We start from the raw sequence: 23,025 nt of genomic DNA, 5'->3' as shown, positions 1-23,025 counted from the left end.
CAGCCAAGTGAGCCTTATTAAAAAATAAAAATAAAAAAAAGAATCCACATCAAAAATATTAAATAATTCTGGCTGCCAGACCATGTGTCCGATCAGATTGAAATTTAAAACATGTATTCCCCATCACTACTAGAACAAAATTGTGAAGTTTCATGTCGATTGATTAAGCGGTTCCAGAGAAAACATTATTTAATATTTTCCTTTAATCCAATATGGCTGCCAAACAATGTGACGAATCAATTATTCGTTAACAAACTTCTACACCCAATTGTGTGAAGTTTCCCCTCAATCTGGCCAGCCATGTTGGAGAAGATTTTTTTTTATAGGTTTTCGGGTAAATCCAATATAGCCGCCAAACCATGTGACCTATGACATCATATGTGTGAACTTTTTGTTCCTCATGGATAAGCGGTCTTATGTGTAAAGTTTTGCCTTGATCTGTTTAGCCACTTCAGAGAAGATGATTTTTGAATGTTTTTGTTTAAAACAATATAGCTGCCGAATCACGTGACCAATGACGTCAACAAATTTGTTTTCTGTGGACCATTTTATCCCCAGATGACCCTCAAAATTTTACATACTGACCAGAGGTAGCATTCTACATACTAGTGCATGCCCGTACGTACGTGGCCGTACGTGCAAAAATAAAAATTAAAAAATTTTTTTTTTCAAACCGCGTGCCAGAAACAACAAACAGAGGCCGTTCCTTCACTCTCACTTGCCCATACGTGCGTGGCTGTACGTGTGTAGCCCTACTTGCAAAAAAAAAAATAATAACTTTCAAACCGCGTGCCAGAAACAACAACCACACAGGCCGTTCCTTTGCTCTCGCGTGCCCGTATATGCGTGCCCATACGTACGTGCAACAACAAAAAAAAAAAACTTTCAAACCGCGTGCCAGAAACAACAACCACACAGGCCGTTCCTTCGCGCCCGCGTGCCCCTCCATGAGTGCCCGTACGTGCGTGGCCATACGTGCAAAAAAAGAAATAAACAAAAAAAAAAAAAACTTTCAAACCTCATGCCAGAAACAACAACCACACAGGCCGTTCCTTTGCTCTCGCGTGCCCACCGTTCCTTCGCTTTCGCGTGCCTGCACGTGCCAACAAAAACACTTTCAAACCGAATGCCAGAAACAACAACCACACAGGCCGTTCCTTTGCTCTTGTAAACGACGACTAGATTGGGGCATTGTGTTTATCTATAAATGCGCAAAAGAAATCGAGAAATTATTAGAATACATTAAGTCATCACTATCCGGAAGTCCGTATGTTGTAACCCGTAATGGGGAACGCGCTCTAACTTGGCCATAACTTGGGAACCACTTGTCCGATTAATTCCAAACCTTGAAAAGGCAAACAAACAGATTGCTGGAATTATAGATAGAAGAAGATAGATACTGTGGGTGTAAAACGCCAAGCAACGTGTCCTGTCATTGGTTTGGTAACTAAATGGCAATAACTTGAGAACCACTTGTCCGATTAATATCAAACCTTGAAAAGGCACATACTCAAGGGCCTAGCAATATACCTGGCAAGTTTCAATTAGATCAGACCAGTGATTGTCGAGAAACAGCGGACACACACACACACACACACACACACACACACACACACACACACACACACACACACACACACACACACACACACACACACACACACACACACACACACACACACACAGCTGGAATTATAAATAGATGAAATTATGACGTCATAACGAAGGCACCTATGATGGCATTAAAAAAAAAAATCACACTTATTCCACATGACTAGTACTTGCCATGTTTAAATATTTTCCTTGGTGTGGTTTCAGAGATGCAGAGGTCCAAAGATTTTCCGTTTTTCCAACATGGCTGCCACACCACGTGACATACGACGTCATAATTATCATTAAAACATTCTACATGAGTCGTCGCACCAATTATTCCTCTTCCCTAATTATTGTCTCAGAATTACAATTCTTATAAAAGTCAGTCCCAAGTATTTATTTTCATTGTTTTAAAAGTATTGTAATTTAGTTTTTATGATAATATGGAATAGGCAAAGCCTAGAAGCGAACGTAGAATTCTTCTTACATTCGCTTCTTAAATATATCAAATTAAAGTCTTTTCGCTATGAAAAAATAAATATTACCTTAACATTACCTTCACCGCCTAGAACAGGATGTCATCTGCAAAAATAAATATTACCTTAACATTACCTTCACAACAACAACTACACCGCCTAGAACAGGATCTCATCTAAAAAAAAAAAATATTACCTCAACAACGACAACTACACCGCCGAGAACAGGATCTCATCTAAAAAAAAAATTAATATTACCTCAACATTACCTTCACAACAACAACTACACCATAGTAGAGCAGACTGGGGCTGAAAAAAATGACCAACCCCTCCCGGTGGTAGAACAAAGCGAAACCTGTTTTAAATGGAAGGTGTGGATGTCTAGTAATAGAAAATCATGGTTGTATAAATTTTAAAAGTGTACAAACATGTTAATTAACCCCTTGTTTGCCACATACCGATAAATGTTGATTTAATCAAATTAATAGTCTAGCTCTATATGGACTACTTTAAAGGCATGTATACTGCCTTCCATTTAAAACCGGTTTCGCTTTGTTCCACCACTGGGAGGGTAGGTCATTTTTTTCAGCCTCAGTCTGCTGCACTAAATGGAAACTATCTGCAAATTCAAGGAGCATGGGAGGAAGCAATTGTCCACATTTGCGTTCTGGGAAAGTTTCCTTGAGGCAGGGAATACACTCCTGAGATTGTTGAGGGCTGACAGAGGCAAACTTTCAACTCCACCTTGACGCTGTTCTAGAAGCAATTCCATTCTTCCATTTAGCCGGAAGGGTCAACTACGCTAGATACACACCCGTCTACGTGTCCGAGATGAAATCCCTGGAAACTGCACAACCAGACATGTTCCAACATCTAATGAATGGAGGGTTTGTCGTAAGATGCAAGCAAGAGACAACTTTCAACTGCGTGCCAACAGACCAGGCACTTGAGCAGACCATAAACCGGGAGGCGAAGAGTGACGGAGGTATAATAGGTTTCACACTCAGGAAGGGGGCCTTATTGCGTCGGTTGTTGACATGACATACAACAGGGGAATATGCTGAAAGGTACAAGGAAATGTGTTTGTCAAACCCCCAGAGTCGGCAGCATGAAGAGTTGGGACACGCCAGAATGATAACAGATGTAAAAAAGTGTCAAGCAAGTATAAGATTACATTCTGAATCATTGCCAGGATCCATTTGACCTATCCGATGTCCCAGAAAAGCTGATCAACATCGTGAGCGGGAAAGTCGCATCAGCAGCTGTCGAAAAATCTCTGGCTTCATTATTATCAACAGGTAAAGCCTTGTACCAGGGATTTGTCAACGAGCGATTGCTCGAAGGAAAAGAGAAAATTAAAGGTATCTGGGATGCTCTACCATGGAAAACAGCTTTGACATTCGCAGACATGAAAAAAAAATGTTACCAACAACAAAGGCAAGAAAATCACTATGAACACAGAGGTCCTGTTCAGGCGCTTATTGGCAGTGTCCCAAAAAAGAGAAGTTGATTTGAAGAAGGTGCTTGCCTTCGAGCTGGCAGCAGTACCTCCTTCTATGTTTCACGACGATGGAGCTCTGAGAAAAATGAACAAGGCAGACCTGGCGAAGAAGATAGAGTGGGTCTCAGAAGAGCTAATCGAATTTCCACTGTACAATGGCAGAGATACAGCCTACATCATTGATGGAATGGCATTCGTTCAGGCGTTGAATGATGACCATTTCAAGACATTCAACGACCTTGCCGAGATCGTGCAGAAGCGCCTGGTGAGAGTCTTGAAGAATACGCTCTTTGACACGGCAATAGTCACCTTGGTATTTGACAGGTACCAGGAAGCTTCTATCAAAGCTGCTGAGCGCCAATGCCGGGGAGACACAGACAACGTACCAACTCACCAAATCATTGGAAATCGGAATGTGCCTAATTAAGACAATTTCTGAAGGGAACAGGGAACAAAGTTGACCTTGTGCAGTTCGTTAGTGAATACATCATGGAAAACTCCAAGGCCACAGTTCCACACGGCAAATCAATCGTGATTGCGGGAGGATTCCAAAATGGAGAGGAAGTTCGTAGCATCTCTTCTGTTGGTTTGGACAATGTAGAAGACCTATACAACACACACGAAGAGGCCGATACACGTATGATACTGCATGCGATTAGCCTTTCTTCCCTGTACCAACGGATCATTGTCCGATGTGATGACATAGACGTTCTCATTCTCCTATTGCATTATATGAACAGAGGATTGTTGGCCAAAGAGACATTTATGCACGCAGGTCATAGCGGCAAATGCGTCACAAGAGAACATTTTATACCAATCCACATCGAGGCGACGAACTTGGGTATATGTTCTGCCAGAGTTTGCCTTCAGCCCATGCCCTCACTGGCTGTGATTCCACCAATGCATTCTTCGGAGTTGGTAAAAAGACTGTCTTCACTACCCTTCAGAAGCAGATTGAATCTGGGGCAGTTGATGGATTGGCCGATCCTGGTGGTCCAGATTGGATTGAAGCAGCGAGAAAGCTTGTCCTTGGCTTACATGGAAAAAAGGGACAAAAATTGCTACACTTAATGAACTACGCTACCTCCTTGCCACCACAAGTGACAAGTAAGCCAGCCAACTGCCCCCAACAGAAGATGCATTTAAGCAGCATTCCCTCAGAGCTCAATACCAAACAGTGATCTGGTGCAGCAGCCACATCGCGAAGCCTGAGTTGGAGAGTCCAGTTGGCAATGGTTGGTACCACAACACTACAGGACTGCACCCAACCATGTTTACACAAGAATCTGCACCGGCAGAAGTCAGGGACCTCACACATCTCTATTGCAGAGTTGGAGCCTGTATAGATGGCACCAAGTTCACATGCCTGATGGCAGGACTGCGCTGTATTGACATATGTGAATGTGACCATGAAGCGTGTCAAACCACCATTCCTAATGATGCAGACTCAGACGCAGACGATCAGTAAGAAAGTAGACTCGTATATCACTATTCCCCAACTTTGACCGATCTGAACTTTGACACATACAAGTGTCTTCTATCTGGCATTGATGCATTGTTAACCAAGTGTATGAATGTGCTCTGATGCGCATGCATACTGGGGAGATAATAATCTAAAGATGATCGTGTTTGGAGGCATTTGACATTTTGGATTGTATTGTCTCAATATGATGAAGGGGTTAAATGTGTCAAAAGGGGTTAATAAGGGCTTAAATAGGGGTTAAAATTACACTAGACATTATATAATATGACATTTCTGCTTCTACTAATCTACTGTGGTTCACCTTTGATGAACTGGATTGATTTCAACATTGGTTCTTCAAGATACATAAAGAGCCGCCTTTGGTCAGAAAAAGTCTTTACTGCCAAATAGGGCCACATAGTCCCTTAAAACCACAATAGCATAAGTGTAAGTGATATATTTTTTAATGTCGTATATAGTGCCATCAATACCATATAGGATAACTCGAAGGAAAGTATGACATTTCCTTATATTAGTTATATGGTGTCTTTTATAGTTAATGTGCACAAATTGACAAAATGTTGTGGTAAAAAGGGGTTAAAGTCTCTTTAAAGGCATGTATACTATTGAATAAACATTGAAACATATTTTATGTGTTGTTCCTCATTCAAAAATACCCAATGTAGTGAATCATATAACTGATATTCAGTTACAAGAGCAAGTAATATGCATTAATTTGATTATATATATATTATTATATATATTATAAATTTATATATATATATATATATATATATATATATATATATATATATATATATATATATATTACCTCAACATTACCTTCACAATAACAATTACACCACCTAGAACAGGATCTCATCTAAAAAAAAAAATATATATATATATATATATATATATATATTACCTCAACATTACCTTCACAACAACAATTACACCACCTAGAACAGGATCTCATCTAAAAAAAAAAAATATATATATATTACCTCAACATTACCTTCACAATGACAACTCCACCGCCTAGAACAGGATCTCATCTAAAAATATGTATATTTCCTCAACATTACCTTCACAACGACAACTACACCGCCAAGAACAGGATCTCATCTAAAAATATATATTACCTCAACAACGACAACTACACCGCCTACAACAGGATCTCATCTAAAAATATGTATATTACCTCAACATTACCTTCACAACGACAACTACACCGCCAAGAACAGGATCTCATCTAAAAATATATATTACCTCAACATTACCTTCACAACGACAACTACACCGCCAAGAACAGGATCTCATCTAAAAATATATATTACCTCAACATTACCTTCACAACGACAACTACACCGCCTACAACAGGATCTCATCTAAAAATATGTATATTACCTCAACATTACCTTCACAACGACAACTACACCGCCAAGAACAGGATCTCATCGAAAAAAATATTACCTCAACATTACCTTCACAACGACAACTCCACCACCTCGAACAGGATCTCCTCTAAAAATAAATATATTATCTCAACATTACCTTCACAACAACAACTACACCGCCTAGAACAGGATCTCATCTAAAAATATATACATCACCTTCACAACAACAACTACACCGCCAAGAACAGGATCTCATCTAAAAAAATTAATATTACCTCAACATTACCTTCACAACAACAACTACACCGCCTAGAACAGGATCTCATCTAAAAATATATACATTACCTTCACAACAACAACTACACCGCCAAGAACAGGATCTCATCTAAAAAATATATATATATATATATATATATATTACCTCAACATTACCTTCACAACAACAATTACACCGCCTAGAACAGGATCTCATCTATGAAAAAAAAAATATATATATATTTCTATATATATATATATATATATATATATATATATATATATATATATATTACCTCAACATTACCTTCACAACGACAACTACACCGCCGAGAACAGGATGTCATCTAAAAAAAAAAAAAAAAAAAAATATATATATATATATATATATATATATACATACATAACCTCAACATTACCTTCACAACAACAATTACACCACCTAGAACAGGATCTCATCTATAAAAAAATATCATACATATATATATATATATATATATATATATATATATATATATATATATATATATATATATATTACCTCAACATTACCTTCACAACGACAACTCCACCGCCTAGAACAGGATCTCCTCTAAAAATAAATATATTATCTCAACATTACCTTCACAACAACAACTACACCGCCTAGAACAGGATCTCATCTAAAAATATATACATTACCTTCACAACAACAACTACACCGCCAAGAACAGGATCTCATCTAAAAAAATTAATATTACCTCAACATTACCTTCACAACAACAACTACACCGCCTAGAACAGGATCTCATCTAAAAATATATACATTACCTTCACAACAACAACTACACCGCCAAGAACAGGATCTCATCTAAAAATAAATATATTAGCTCAACATTACCTTCACAACGACAACTACACCGCCTACAACAGGATCTCATCTAAAAATATGTATATTACCTCAACATTACCTTCACAACGACAACTACACCGCCTACAACAGGATCTCATCTAAAAATATGTATATTACCTCAACATTACCTTCACAACGACAACTCCACCGCCTAGAACAGGATCTCATCTAAAAATATGTATATTTCCTCAACATTACCTTCACAACGACAACTACACCGCCAAGAACAGGATCTCATCTAAAAAAAAAATATATATATATATATATATATATATATATATATATATATATATATATATATATATATTACCTCAACATTACCTTCACAACGACAACTACACCGCCTAGAACAGGATCTCCTCTAAAAATAAATATATTATCTCAACATTACCTTCACAACAACAACTACACCGCCTAGAACAGGATCTCATCTAAAAATATATACATTACCTTCACAACAACAACTACACCGCCAAGAACAGGATCTCATCTAAAAAAATTAATATTACCTCAACATTACCTTCACAACAACAACTACACCGCCGAGAACAGGATCTCATCTAAAAATATATACATTACCTTCACAACAACAACTACACCGCCAAGAACAGGATCTCATCTAAAAATAAATATATTAGCTCAACATTACCTTCACAACAACAACTACACCGCCTAGAACAGGATCTCATCTAAAAATATATATATATTACCTCAACATTACCTTCACAACGACAACTACACCGCCTACAACAGGATCTCATCTAAAAAGATGTATATTACCTCAACATTACCTTCACAACGACAACTACACCGCCAAGAACAGGATCTCATCTAAAAATATATATATTACCTCAACATTACCTTCACAACAATTACACCGCCTACAACAGGATCTCATCTAAAAATATGTATATTTCCTCAACATTACCTTCACAACGACAACTCCACCGCCTAGAACAGGATCTCATCTAAAAATATGTATATTTCCTCAACATTACCTTCACAACGACAACTACACCGCCAAGAACAGGATCTCATCTAAAAATATATATATTACCTCAACATTACCTTCACAACGACAACTACACCGCCAAGAACAGGATCTCATCTAAAAATATATATATTACCTCAACATTACCTTCACAACGACAACTACACCGCCTACAACAGGATCTCATCTAAAAATATATATATTACCTCAACATTACCTTCACAACAACAATTACACTGTCTAGAACAGGATCTCATCTATGAAAAAAAAAAAAATATATATATATTTCTATATATATATATATATATATATATATATATATATATATATATATATATATATATATATATATATTACCTCAACATTACCTTCACAACGACAACTACACCGCCGAGAACAGGATGTCATCTAAAAAAAAAATATATATATATATATATATATATATATATATATATATATATATATATATATATATATATATATATATATATATATATATATATATATACATACATACATACATTACCTCAACATTACCTTCACAACAACAATTACACCACCTAGAACAGGATCTCATCTATAAAAAAAAATCATACACATATATATATATATATATATATATATATATATATATATATATATATATATATATATATATATTACCTCAACATTACCTTCACAACGACAACTACACCGCCTAGAACAGGATCTCCTCTAAAAATAAATATATTATCTCAACATTACCTTCACAACAACAACTACACCGCCTAGAACAGGATCTCATCTAAAAATATATACATTACCTTCACAACAACAACTACACCGCCAAGAACAGGATCTCATCTAAAAAAATTAATATTACCTCAACATTACCTTCACAACAACAACTACACCGCCTAGAACAGGATCTCATCTAAAAATATATACATTACCTTCACAACAACAACTACACCGCCAAGAACAGGATCTCATCTAAAAATAAATATATTAGCTCAACATTACCTTCACAACGACAACTACACCGCCTAGAACAGGATCTCATTTAAAAATATATATATTACCTCAACATTACCTTCACAACGACAACTACACCGCCTACAACAGGATCTCATCTAAAAATATGTATATTACCTCAACATTACCTTCACAACGACAACTCCACCGCCTAGAACAGGATCTCATCTAAAAATATGTATATTTCCTCAACATTACCTTCACAACGACAACTACACCGCCAAGAACAGGATCTCATCTAAAAAAAAAAAAAATAAATATATATATATATATATATATATATATATATATATATATATATATATATATATATATATATATATATATATATTACCTCAACATTACCTTCACAACGACAACTACACCGCCTAGAACAGGATCTCATCAAAAAAAAATATTACCTCAACATTACCTTCACAACGACAACTCCACTGCCTAGAACAGGATCTCCTCTAAAAATAAATATATTATCTCAACATTACCTTCACAACAACTACACCGCCTAGAACAGGATCTCATCTAAAAATATATACATTACCTTCACAACAACAACTACACCGCCAAGAACAGGATCTCATCTAAAAAAATTAATATTACCTCAACATTACCTTCACAACAACAACTACACCGCCGAGAACAGGATCTCATCTAAAAATATATACATTACCTTCACAACAACAACTACACCGCCAAGAACAGGATCTCATCTAAAAATAAATATATATTACCTCAACATTACCTTCACAACGACAACTACACCGCCTACAACAGGATCTCATCTAAAAAGATGTATATTACCTCAACATTACCTTCACAACAACAACTACACCGCCTAGAACAGGATCTCATCTAAAAATATATATATATATATATTACCTCAACATTACCTTCACAACGACAACTACACCGCCTACAACAGGATCTCATCTAAAAAGATGTATATTACCTCAACATTACCTTCACAACGACAACTACACCGCCAAGAACAGGATCTCATCTAAAAATATATATATTACCTCAACATTACCTTCACAACAATTACACCGCCTACAACAGGATCTCATCTAAAAATATGTATATTTCCTCAACATTACCTTCACAACGACAACTCCACCGCCTAGAACAGGATCTCATCTAAAAATATGTATATTTCCTCAACATTACCTTCACAACGACAACTACACCACCAAGAACAGGATCTCATCTAAAAATATATATATTACCTCAACATTACCTTCACAACGACAACTACACCGCCAAGAACAGGATCTCATCTAAAAATATATATATTACCTCAACATTACCTTCACAACGACAACTACACCGCCTACAACAGGATCTCATCGAAAAATATATATATTACCTCAACATTACCTTCACAACGACAACTACACCGCCTACAACAGGATCTCATCGAAAAATATATATATTACCTCAACATTACCTTCACAACGACAACTACACCGCCAAGAACAGGATCTCATTTAAATATATACATATACATATATATATATATATATATATATATATATATATATATATATATATATGAAGAAGAAATACATATATATATATATATATATATATATATATATATATATATATATATAAGAAAAAGAAGAATATGAAGAAGATATATATATATATATATATATATATATATATATATATATATATATATATATATATATATATATATATATATTATCTCAACATTACCTTCACAACGACAACTACACCGCCAAGAACAGGATCTCATCTAAAAATATATATATTACCTCAACATTACCTTCACAACAATTACACCGCCTACAACAGGATCTCATCTAAAAATATGTATATTTCCTCAACATTACCTTCACAACGACAACTCCACCGCCTAGAACAGGATCTCATCTAAAAATATGTATATTTCCTCAACATTACCTTCACAACGACAACTACACCACCAAGAACAGGATCTCATCTAAAAATATATATATTACCTCAACATTACCTTCACAACGACAACTACACCGCCAAGAACAGGATCTCATCTAAAAATATATATATTACCTCAACATTACCTTCACAACGACAACTACACCGCCTACAACAGGATCTCATCGAAAAATATATATATATTACCTCAACATTACCTTCACAACGACAACTACACCGCCTACAACAGGATCTCATCGAAAAATATATATATTACCTCAACATTACCTTCACAACGACAACTACACCGCCAAGAACAGGATCTCATTTAAATATATACATATATATATATATATATATATATGAAGAAGAAATACATATATATATATATATATATATATATATATATATATATATATATGAAAAAGAAGAAGAAGAATATGAAGAAGATATATATATATATATATATATATATATATATATATATATTATCTCAACATTACCTTCACAACGACAACTACACCGCCAAGAACAGGATCTCATCTGAAAAAATAAATACCAGAAGCGAACGTAGAATTCTTACATTCGCTTCTGACTTTACCTACAACTTGTTCACAACTGTGTACGTAATTTCCGGTCACTTCGGCCTGGATTCCGGATCAGCGATCAAATAACGTAAATCACGATTAAAAATTATTTTTTGATGATGCGGGAGATATCTTTATTAAAATCAGTGGAGGAAATATACACCATGTCTGATATTATTTGGGTCTTTCATGTCCCCGACGATGCCTTGATCTCCCGGCATGCATCATTCCCCATGACAAAAACCGGAAACAAAAAACAACCAGAAACAAAACAAAAACGGAAGCAAAAGGGTCATAGCCAGCGACACGGATTCACAATTGGCAGGTATTGTGTTGTTTTTGTTGTTTCCTATTCTCTCATGTGCACGCGTTAAGTAATATTCATAATATAGAAATAAAACCCAACCGTGTTTATACACCGCACAGCGTTTAACAACAACCGGAAGCAAAAGGTCATGGCTAACGACACGGATTCCAAATAGCCAGGGGTATTTTGTTGTTGTTGTTTCCTATTCTCTCACGTGCACGCGTTAAGTATGAAGCTCACTGCGTTCGCTATAGTACAGTATTGTGGTTGATATTGTAGTAACATTCTCATTGTTACCTCCGACACCACAGGTGAAGCAGGTTATGTTTTCACCCCTTTCTGTCTGTTTGTGTACAGGATATCTCAAAAAGTTGTGGACGGATCGGGATGAAATTTTGTGGACAGGTTGGCTGTGTGACAAGGACGAACTGATTAGATTTTGGTGAAGTTCCGGATCCGGATCCGGATGTGATCATTTTTAAAGTGATTCTTCACCATGGAGAGATCGGGCCAAAACGATATATAGCACGATATCTCAAAAAGTTGTGCACGGATTCGGACGAAACTTGGTGGACACGTTGGGTGTGTGGCAAGGACGAATTGTTTCGATTTTGGTGAAGATCGGATCTGGATACGACAATTATTTAATTTTCAAAGTGATTCTTCACCATAGAGAGATCGAACAAAAACCATACACTACTGTGTAGCATGATATTTCAAAAATGTATTGGGCTCGATATGTTCTCGTGGATCAGGCATTATGTAGTGGAGGAAAGCGCTCTACCGAGTGTCCCACTTTAATTCAGCATTGTTGCTGTAACTTATGCAACAACATCATAATTTCTGCTGACCACAGTCACGTGACACTCCAAATGCCACCTTTGTAAGGATCTTGCCATTGTGACTCAATTTTAATATCTCGATGGTCGTCTGCACAATTGCTAGCATCAAATTTCGTCTCAAACATGATTCGTTTTAATTACTTTTTATTTACATATTCATTTATGCAATGTCAAGGCTCGTATAAGAGCTAACACACAGAATGTATAACAAGGGGAGCAGGAGACAAGAGGGATCGGAGATGGAAGCACAAATCAATGGGGAATAGACACATGAGAAGATCTGTGGAAGGGAGAGGGATGGGACGGGGTACACGGGGTAAACAAGATGGACACTACAGGGACTTTCAGGAAGGAAAGCAGAGAACATGAAGGAGGTTGGGATTGGGGTGGATTCACGGGGGTAGAAGAGATCATAGTGTGGGATGGGGGAAGATCAGAGATGGTGTTGAACAGCTATTTTGAAGACCTTGAGGAAAGAGTGGGATTGAAGAGAGTGTGAGAGTTTGTTCCAAAGGTGGGAAAAAAGAGGAATGAAAGAATGAAGGTGAGCAGCGACTCTACAATCGAGACGATGATGTCATATGTCACAGCCTTCAACAAACAAAGCATATTCACTGCTGGGATTCTATCCATACATTGGGACCAGACTCTGCACAGAGTGTCGATGCTACCGAAGCAGTGTCCTGGGCAATTGGGCACAATCCTGGACGGTTCGCCACTCCGATGCAGGATATCCGAATGGATCAATCATCCCAGCAAGCTGTTATTTATTTTGCTGACCTCAGAAAGATAACAGGCTGAGTCAACCCCACACTGCTGGGAATAATCACCAACAAAAGATTTGACCATCCACTGAAAGGCCTTATAATTCTGTGCATTGCCTATTGAACTGTCGTTTAGATTCCTCTGTTGAACAAGATGTCCAAAATGCCACGGTGTTCAGTTTTAAACTGTTTTGGAAACATTTTACTCTTATCTGTGGAAGTGAATCCTTGTCTGTTGTCCTGCATGCTTTACTCTCCACTCCTCTACAACGGAGGTTGCCCATTGCCAAATCATGGTGTCTCCCACACCCTACACTCCTGAACATTCCTACAATTACTTACCCTCATTTGCTTTCCCTGCCTGCCTTTTGTCCACCTGTTCTTCACCTCTCTGTTGACCTTCCACTCTGGTGCTAGCTCTTCCACAAGCCTTGACATCTATAGGGAGAGAGAAAACAAAGGATGATGTACAATTAGTTTGAAGTCAGATGAGCCTTTGATTAATTCCCCCTCGTCACCTTACTCCCAATAGCAATGACATTACAGATCACTGATAATGCCATCAGTTTGAAGCACTCATCGAGCGTTTGATCAGATCGGACATCTCCCGATAATCTGTAATCAGTAACTTTTGAGTAGATACACTTATTTTTTATTTTTTAAGCAAAGTCCAAGTCCAAAATGAGTATAGAAATAATCAAGGCATCAGTTAAAGGAGCCAAAGCGGGTGAATGGCGTAATGGTTCGAGCATCTGCCGTAAGTTTGGGAGGTCAGCGGTACGAACCCAACCTTGACCAAGTCATAGCAAAGGACAAAGACTTTTAAAAAAATCTTTGTGCTGCTTCCTTGCTTGATGCTCAGCATTTAGAGGACAGTACATGGACAAAACAACCATCAGTTGGCAATAACAGCACAGGCTTTGATGGGCCCAATGGCATCTTCTTGCACTGAAGTTCCTTGACTTTTTTGCATTGAAGCAATACATAGTGCATTTTACATATTAGCAAAATACCAGTGAACACGTGCAGACTGTAAAATCAGTTGACCTACCAGTTTTCATTGCTGATTGGTAAACAGGAGCCTGAAACCTAAATGCAATTTAAAAAGTACAACTGATGCATCAAGCAATCACTGGAAGCAATACATCTCCCATATTTTGTTGGATGATTGTATCATCCCACAGTCTATTGGGCTCACTCAGTCATTGATTCATCAATGTGTTCCATCCATTGGATGGATCTGGATGTTCGACTAGGTGTCTCACCGACCAGCATTAGTTGATGGATGTTAAAGATCCCATGATGTCCTTCACGAAGAGTAGATGAGCTATCGCCAGCACCCTGAGCAAATTTCAAATTCCTGTTGTCCCCTGAAGAGGGCACGACATCAATGGCACAGATGCGCCCCTCCCCTCCTAGTAATGATGCAAACCAGCAGTCATGTGCTGCACGCAAAATGAAATGTAATTGGGTTCACTTGTATCCCGTGTAATCTATATTGGCAGTTGTGATGGGGAAGAGCGGTGAGGCGCTGCTCATTCAGTCCAAATAATTAGACGTTTTGATTTTTTTTTTTTTGATCATGGATACACTTTACCAATGGCCTACATACTGCATGCTAAATCCATCTGAATGGTGTCCCAGAATTTTTTGTTTGAAAGCCTCCACACTCCCACATCACCCATTCCCCTCCTTCCTCCCGCCCCTTCCTCTGGGCTCCCACCCTACCCCTCCCCCTGCCTCCTCCCACCCCACACCTTCCCTCCTCACCACCATTTCCCTCCCTCTTCTCACCGCACCCTTGTTTTTAGCAGTGTTAAGGATTGTGATTTAAAACTTTTTGTAACCCCAATGTTGCTATCATATTGTTAGTCCAATACACGGACTCACAAATTATGTTTTTTTTTGGGGGGGGGTCAGAGGGAGAGGTTGGGAGCTTCCTGTACTTGGTCGAGATTAACATGCATTGCCAGTCCATGGTTTGTAGATGATTCTTAAATAACTAAAGACAACCTGGGACGGGCACTAAAAATTTGTTCTCATCCACATAACTGATAAAGTAGCATTGTGCATCATTGCAAAACAACCTACGCTGCATTGCAAATGACTGGCTTTGTTACCGCCATGTTAACTATTTTGACCTCTACCTGCAGGAATTCCTGGTGTTTCAGAAGTCTCAGTTTCAGCTGCTGGATCTGGAGCCTGGCACTACATATTGCCTGAAGGTGCAGATTGTTCCAGATGGGTGGGAGCAGCTGGGAGAACCCAGCCGTATAATCTGTGTTGAAACACATGGTGGCACACACAGTCCTGGTAAGCAAAGGCAGCATGTGGAGGAAGGGCAGCAGGAAATGCACAGAGAAAAAGAAAATCGAGTCATAGTCAGAAAAAGAGCTTCCTCAGTTAACTTTGAGAACTGTTCTTACCATCCCTTGTTCTTTGTCCATCTTCAGATTTCCTCATTTTGGCAGCGCTCGTGGCAGGCAGTCTGGTCATCCTGGGGGTTCTTCTCACCTGCTTTGGTGTTGCACTGCGCCAATTCTTCCGCAAGCGAAACGCTGTCGTACCTTTACGCTCAAGCCACCCTCAGAACCCTTCACTTCCTACAGTTGGCCCTCTCAAAACCACACACTCTCCATTCCTGCACGGACCTTCAGCTTCATCCCAACTTTCTCCAACATCTCATGTTCCAGTGTACAATTTGGAGGGTCTCGTGTGACTGGTCACAAGATGTAGACCTAAACATTCATTCCTTCCTTACCTTATCCTTGTCATGTTTCCTCTTATTTTCCAAAACTGCAGTGTTTTTTTCCTGATCAGCTCCCCATACCAACAACAAAAACACACCCCGATACATCTTGCCAAACTACTTGACTGTAAATAGTTTTTTGTGGTACTGTACATTTTATACCATATTGTAATAAATATTTATGAGCACAAATGAGTTGTGTTCAATTTTCCTGGTTGTCATGGAGCTCAGCCGAAGAATACTCATCAAGGCACCAACTCTTTCAAACTTTTCTTGAGTAACCCTGAAACTTTTGCAGACTTTCTGTGGCATAATTATTTTACCAAGATCTGGAGGAGCAGATTGTTGCCACTGGAACCATGGGACCAGGATGGTGGGACTGGAAAACATGCGATCAGGATAGCGATATATCAGGAAACCAGGATAGCAGCAAATGGGAAGTAAAAAGTGGGACTAATCATGCTGACCCTTCACAAGAAAAAGCTCCTGTTACAAAAAGTATAGGCTGGCAGGACGATCTACAGGTATCCAGCTAAAAACTGTTATCCCTGTGTTTCACACGCAGAGTGATTCATCAATGTGTGTGCCGTCCCTATAATGGACGTTAAACGGGCGTCTTGTCTGCCAGCATTAGTTGGTGGATGTGAACGATCCCATGGTGTCCTTCATGAAGAGTAGACGAGCTATCGCCGGCACCATGGACAAGTTCTAAATTCCTGCCCTAACTACTGCTGGGAAGGCAATGGGAAATCACGCCAGCATAATCCTTGCTAATAAACTGGTTTGGCAGCACCGATGCTCTGAAACATGGTACGGTACATCAGAATCATCAGAAGAACAACTGTATCCATCCAGTTCATCCATTGGGACCATACTCTGTGCAGAGCGTTGGTGCTGCCTAAGCAGTCTCCTTGGCAATTGGGCACAATCCTGGACGGGTCACTCCTCCAACACAGGATACCAGCAAGCTGGCACTCATTTTGCCGACCTCGGAAGGATGACAGGTAGAGTCAACCCCACCTGGTATTAATTCAACAGATAAGGAGGATTTGAACTCAGGATCCTTGGATCCCAAGCCCACCACCCTAACTATTAAGCCAACACCAGGCACACAACTGTATCATTTGAAATATAAGACTGAAAAAGGTTGATTATATTATCCATACTTACCTGAATGATCCATTCAAAATCACTTTGAAAACAAGAACGGCACTTGATGGAGTGTATACCTCCACCAGGCTGAACAGTTTACATTTTGTATCCCACTGATAAGCTGGATCTCCATCCGGACCTGAACCAAAATCGAATCGGCTTGTTCTTGTCACCAAACCAATCCATCCACCTCGTTTTGTCATAACCCATCCACAACCTTTTGGAATATCATGCTATGTATTGTTTTTATCCCTATCTCTCAATGGTGAAGAATCAATTAAAAAACTTCTCACGTCCGGATCCAGATTCAGATCATCACCAAAATCGAGTTGATTCGTCTTTGTCACATACTCAACCTGTCCACCAAATCTAGTCCGAATCCGTCCATTACCTTTTGAGATACCCTGTTCACAGACAAACAAATGGACAGACAGATCGGGGTGAAAACATAACCTCCGTCCACCTACTGTGGCAGAGGTAATAAATTGAATGTGTTCTTCCAATGAGCTTTGATTTTGTATCCAAGAAAGTTGAGCATGCACGTTTATAAGAAACGAGCACAAAACTCCCAAACAACGGCATTTTAGTCGCGTTTCCGAGATGTCAGTAGCCGAGTAGCGGGTGCAACATGTCTGTAGCAGCTATGGTATCTGTAGTGACTGATGAGCTGTCTGATCCGACCTGTAGCTTGTATTACTAGTACAACAGGATCGTGCAGATAAAACTGCAGGACAATGCAGTGTTGGCAAGGGGCAATGTCACACGGAGCGTACCATCCTCCTTTCCAAGCCAGTACAGAACTTGAGTTCCAACATCTAAATTTCCTTCAGAATGATTCATGAAGTCACGTGACAAGATTACTAGTAATGTTTATTCTCACAGACAAGTACAATTGGCAGCATGCATACTCACAGCTTTGGTCAAAAACTAAAACTCTTCTCACAATGATCAGCGGCAATGAGGGCAGAGGAACGAGGAAGAGAAGACAACGGAAAGATGCTGAACAAAAGTCTTTTTTAAAATCGAAGTTCAGTTTCGGACTGTTTGGGTGAACATATTGCACGTGTTGGACTTTCTGTTTTTGCCATTATACCCTTGTTGGTCTTGCTGAAGATATCAAATTGTGTTGTGCCGAGACTGCAGTTGCAGTGGTTTGTAGTCATTACGATTTCTCGACATAATTAGTCCCAAATGGCAATGGCCATGGATTGGTAGAAGTCATCCAATTCGGAAGTGATTACAAAATTGTACCTCCGTGCAATGCTGTCTCATGACCATCAAGGTACGTCTACAAATGTGCATCGCTAACAATCATCATGGCAATAAGAGCAATCAACAGCAAATAATGCATAATTGTTAAATTCACTTTTCCTGATCCAAGCTGCTTCATTCTGCTATTGGTAGGAAAAGTTGCACAGAACCAAGCCACAGCAACAGCATAAAAACAACACCACAAAAGGGTAAATACATCCGACCACTTTCAAATCCTTATCCTATATCCCCCTAACCTTCACTGCTTTAGCTTTATGCAGAACCTAAAACAACGATTACCTTCTCCTTTTTTTTGCCCTGATTTCTATCCGCAAGCCTAACTATGATTCCAAACTAGACTATAGTAACGGCCTATGTTTATAAAAGCCTAAGTCACTTGCTCGAGCTGAAAACCCCTAAAACCGATCATTATGGCTTAAGCTGTGAGCTTAAAGCTGAACTGATAATGGCATTTGCCATACAGCCTTTCCTGACTAAATCAACTGGAATATGGTACAAAATGGAAATGATCCTTAAATCAACTTCCAATATTACATCACACTTGTAACTCTATTACATCATAACAGAAATTGCTGGACTATAAATCTTGACCTTTGTGCAGCAGAGGCCTGTTCTGGTCTATTCTTCCTCTCTCAAAATGGTGGAGAGGCCTTTGACATAGTACTCGCACGTGGAAGGTGGCCGGGGTGAAGGAAAGGCAGAGGAGGCAGGACGGTATATTGAAAACATAAATTATGGAAAAGAAAGAGAGGGAGTTAGGCAAAGTTACTTGGTTAATTAGGATAGAAAAGATGGAGTAGTTAGAATAGAAAAGAAAAGAGAGGGTTGGAAAGGGAATTGGAGGTGGGGAGGAGATCGCAAAATTCGTTTAACGGGTGAGGAGGGAAGTACAAGGAAGGAGTGGGAGAGGGAAGATTTAAAATTCAAACATTTTAGCATATCAATAAGTAGAAGGCCCTGGTAAAATACCACTGCTCCAGGCATACAGCCTAAGGAAGCAGTGACAGCAAAAAAATACATTAGGAACACCAACCACGACAGCAACAGTGTGTGTAATCACAAGTAGTGCGAGTTTGTGGTCATGTGATGAGGCATATAGTCAGGTCTATGGATATGGCTCTATTTTTCTGAGTTGTGGTTCATGTGAAGTTATGAGACTGGCTATGCGTTGTGGTTGAGATGGTGTAGTGTGCAAGTTCCAAGTGGGATGGCTTTCATTCTCTTTATCCTCACCTCATTACCCCTTAAACCATTAATCACTTCTTCTCATCTCCTCCTCACCACAGGTGCTCCGTCCTTATTCACGTGACCTCGGTAATGGATGTCGAATGATTCTGCAGAGACATCACATCATAACCGTACACACCAGACTGGAAGTTTACGTATCATAGGTATAGATAGATTATGCTTTCTAATTTACATTTCCACCTGCTTCTCATTCTTCATCTACTTTTGACTTTCCTAATCGGGCTTCTTCTTCTTCATCATTCTAGAACTTTCAGAATTTTCAGGTAAGGATTTCGATTCAACCAATTATGGATGGAATACCACTTCACTGATGATGTCATCCATACCTCCCTATATACTCCATGGGAAGTCGATGACATATGCCAAGTTTCACTTTTTTTTTTTGTTGAACAGTTTCAGAGAAGATGATGTCCAAATTTTTTTCCTTTAATTCAATATGGCTGCCATACCATGTGACCTATGATGTCAGGTTATTAATAAAACGTTCCCCATGGAGAGGCCTTCCTATGTTTAAAGTTTTGTGTTCATCGGACAAGCAGTTTAAACATTCATTTTTAAAGTGAAAATATATATATATATAGATATGGATGCAGACACACACACACACACACACACACACACACACACACACACACACACACACACACACACACACACACACACACACACACACACACACACACACACACACACACACACACACACACACACACACACACACACACACACACGCGCATTGCAATAGTCTCGCAACCCCATTCAGGGCAAGATTAATACGTAGGCACAATTAACTTGGCTAATACGACTTCTACGAAAGCCAAAACAATATGATAGGTTTTGAAGAAGAAAGTGATCTACAGTGGCCTGTAAAAATATTCACCCCTTACCAATAATGCCACATTTAGATGAATTACAAAATATGTAGAAACAACTTTTCCAAATGAACTTTTTCATTCACAACTGAAGGGATCAAACTAAACAATGTTATAGTTCAAGGAGGTTACATGTCAGGAATACCTGTAAAAACATGTATAAATCAAAATTCACTGGTTGTAAAAGTATTCAGCCCCTTCGATCAGTACTTGGTGGAAGTATCTTTTGCAGTAATGAGTGCTCTGAGTCTTTGCGGGGTCGGTCTCTACCAGCTTTACACGGTGAGATGGTGAAATATTTTCCCATTCTTCATTTGAAAATTGCTCTTATTCTGCCAACTTTGATGGGGAGCGTCAATGGACTGCAATCTTCAAGTCTCACCATAAATGTTCATTTGGGTTTAAGTCAGGACTTTGACTGGGCTACTCAAGAACATCATTTTCTTATTATTCTGCCATCCCAGTGTGGCTCTATCATTGTGCTTTGGAAATGTGAACCTCCTACCCAGTTTCAGATTCATGGCTGACTCAAGCAGGTTTTCATCAATGATTCTCCTGTATTTTGCACCGTCCATTGTCCCTTCTATCCTGACAAGCTTGCCAGTCCCTGCTGATGAAAAGGAGCCGCATTACATGATGCTACCACCACCACCATGCTTGATAGTAGGGATGTTGTTGACTGGGTGATGTACAGTGTTAGGCTGGCGCCAGACGTAACGCTTTGAATTTCGACCAAAAAGTTCAATTTTTGTCTCTGACCACAAAACTTTTCCATACATGTCTGCGGTATCATTAAGATGCTTTTTCACAAACTCTGCATGAACTTTTAGATGCATCTTTTTTCAGTAGTGGCTTCTTTTTTGGCTCCTGTCCATGGAGGCCAGCTTTGTAAAGTAAACGGGATATTGATTATTATTGATGAACACTGACCCCCCATCTTGGACATAGAGCATTGTAAATCTTTCAAGGTAATTGTTGGATTTACAGTGACATCCCAAACCAGTTTCCTGCTTGCACGGTTGCTGAGTTTTGATGCGTGACCTGATCTGGATAGAGTGTGGGTGGTTTGATACGTCTTCCACATCTTAATGATGGATTTCACTGCACTCAAAGGGATAATGAGTGACTTTGAAATCTTCTTATAACCCTCTCCTGTACGGTGCTTCTCCACCACTATATATCTGACTTCTTTGGAAAGCTTCTTGATCTTCATGTTTGCCATGTTGGTTGACCAAGTGAGTTGCACCTTAAAACTCCTTAAATAAGTAGGGGAGTCCAATTTTTAACTTAAACCACTGATTACATACAGGTGAAACCAATTACACTTATTTTGTAATCTTTCAAACAAATAATTTGCCCCTGAAGTGATTTATGGAAAATTAGGAAAAGGGCTTGAAACACTTCAATAACTGAGAATCATCTGATTTTCTCTATTAATCGAACTTATTCATATTTTATCTGAATTTTTTAGCTTCATCACCTTGGAGTAATTTGTGAAGACGAAATATAAAGTTAAATTTTAAAGAAACCGATAAGCTCAGGTGGCATCAAAATGTGAAAACTTTGGAAAGGGGAGGGGGGGTGGTGAATACTTTTGCAGACCACTGTAAACATAGTGACATCACTGCCAGTCTGTGCAGCTGATCTGTTGTTATTCATACAGTGTAGTACAAGGTGACTTTGTCCCCTCACAAACACAGAAATCTCCAGCTACCCGACTAAAGTACG

General features: G+C 38.8%; 2 protein-coding genes across 5 annotated transcripts in view; one reads left to right on the top strand and one right to left on the bottom strand.

Moving 5' to 3' along the window:
* The window catches only part of LOC147016690 (interleukin-20 receptor subunit alpha-like), a 33,348-nt gene extending 16,403 nt beyond the window's left edge, over positions 1-16,945 (top strand). For both annotated transcript variants that reach the window (XM_085845616.1, XM_085845617.1), the window contains exons 6-7: positions 16,158-16,317; positions 16,458-16,945. In XM_085845616.1, coding sequence (XP_085701742.1) covers positions 16,158-16,317; positions 16,458-16,723 — 426 coding nt within the window. In that variant the 3' untranslated portion in view covers positions 16,724-16,945. The remainder of the gene's footprint in view (positions 1-16,157; positions 16,318-16,457) is intronic.
* A 1,812-nt stretch (positions 16,946-18,757) lies between these two features.
* The window catches only part of LOC147016688 (phospholipid phosphatase-related protein type 5-like), a 67,511-nt gene continuing 63,243 nt past the window's right edge, over positions 18,758-23,025 (bottom strand). For all 3 annotated transcript variants that reach the window (XM_085845614.1, XM_085845613.1, XM_085845612.1), the window contains exon 9: positions 18,758-20,511. In XM_085845614.1, the coding sequence (XP_085701740.1) occupies positions 20,479-20,511 (33 nt within the window). In that variant the 3' untranslated portion in view covers positions 18,758-20,478. The remainder of the gene's footprint in view (positions 20,512-23,025) is intronic.

This window comes from Eptatretus burgeri, chromosome 11, assembly GCF_056783735.1.
Source record: "Eptatretus burgeri isolate ZD-2024b chromosome 11, Ebu_testis_v1, whole genome shotgun sequence".
Lineage (NCBI taxonomy): Eukaryota > Metazoa > Chordata > Myxini > Myxiniformes > Myxinidae > Eptatretus > Eptatretus burgeri.
This window is presented reverse-complemented; position numbering and strand designations above follow the sequence as displayed.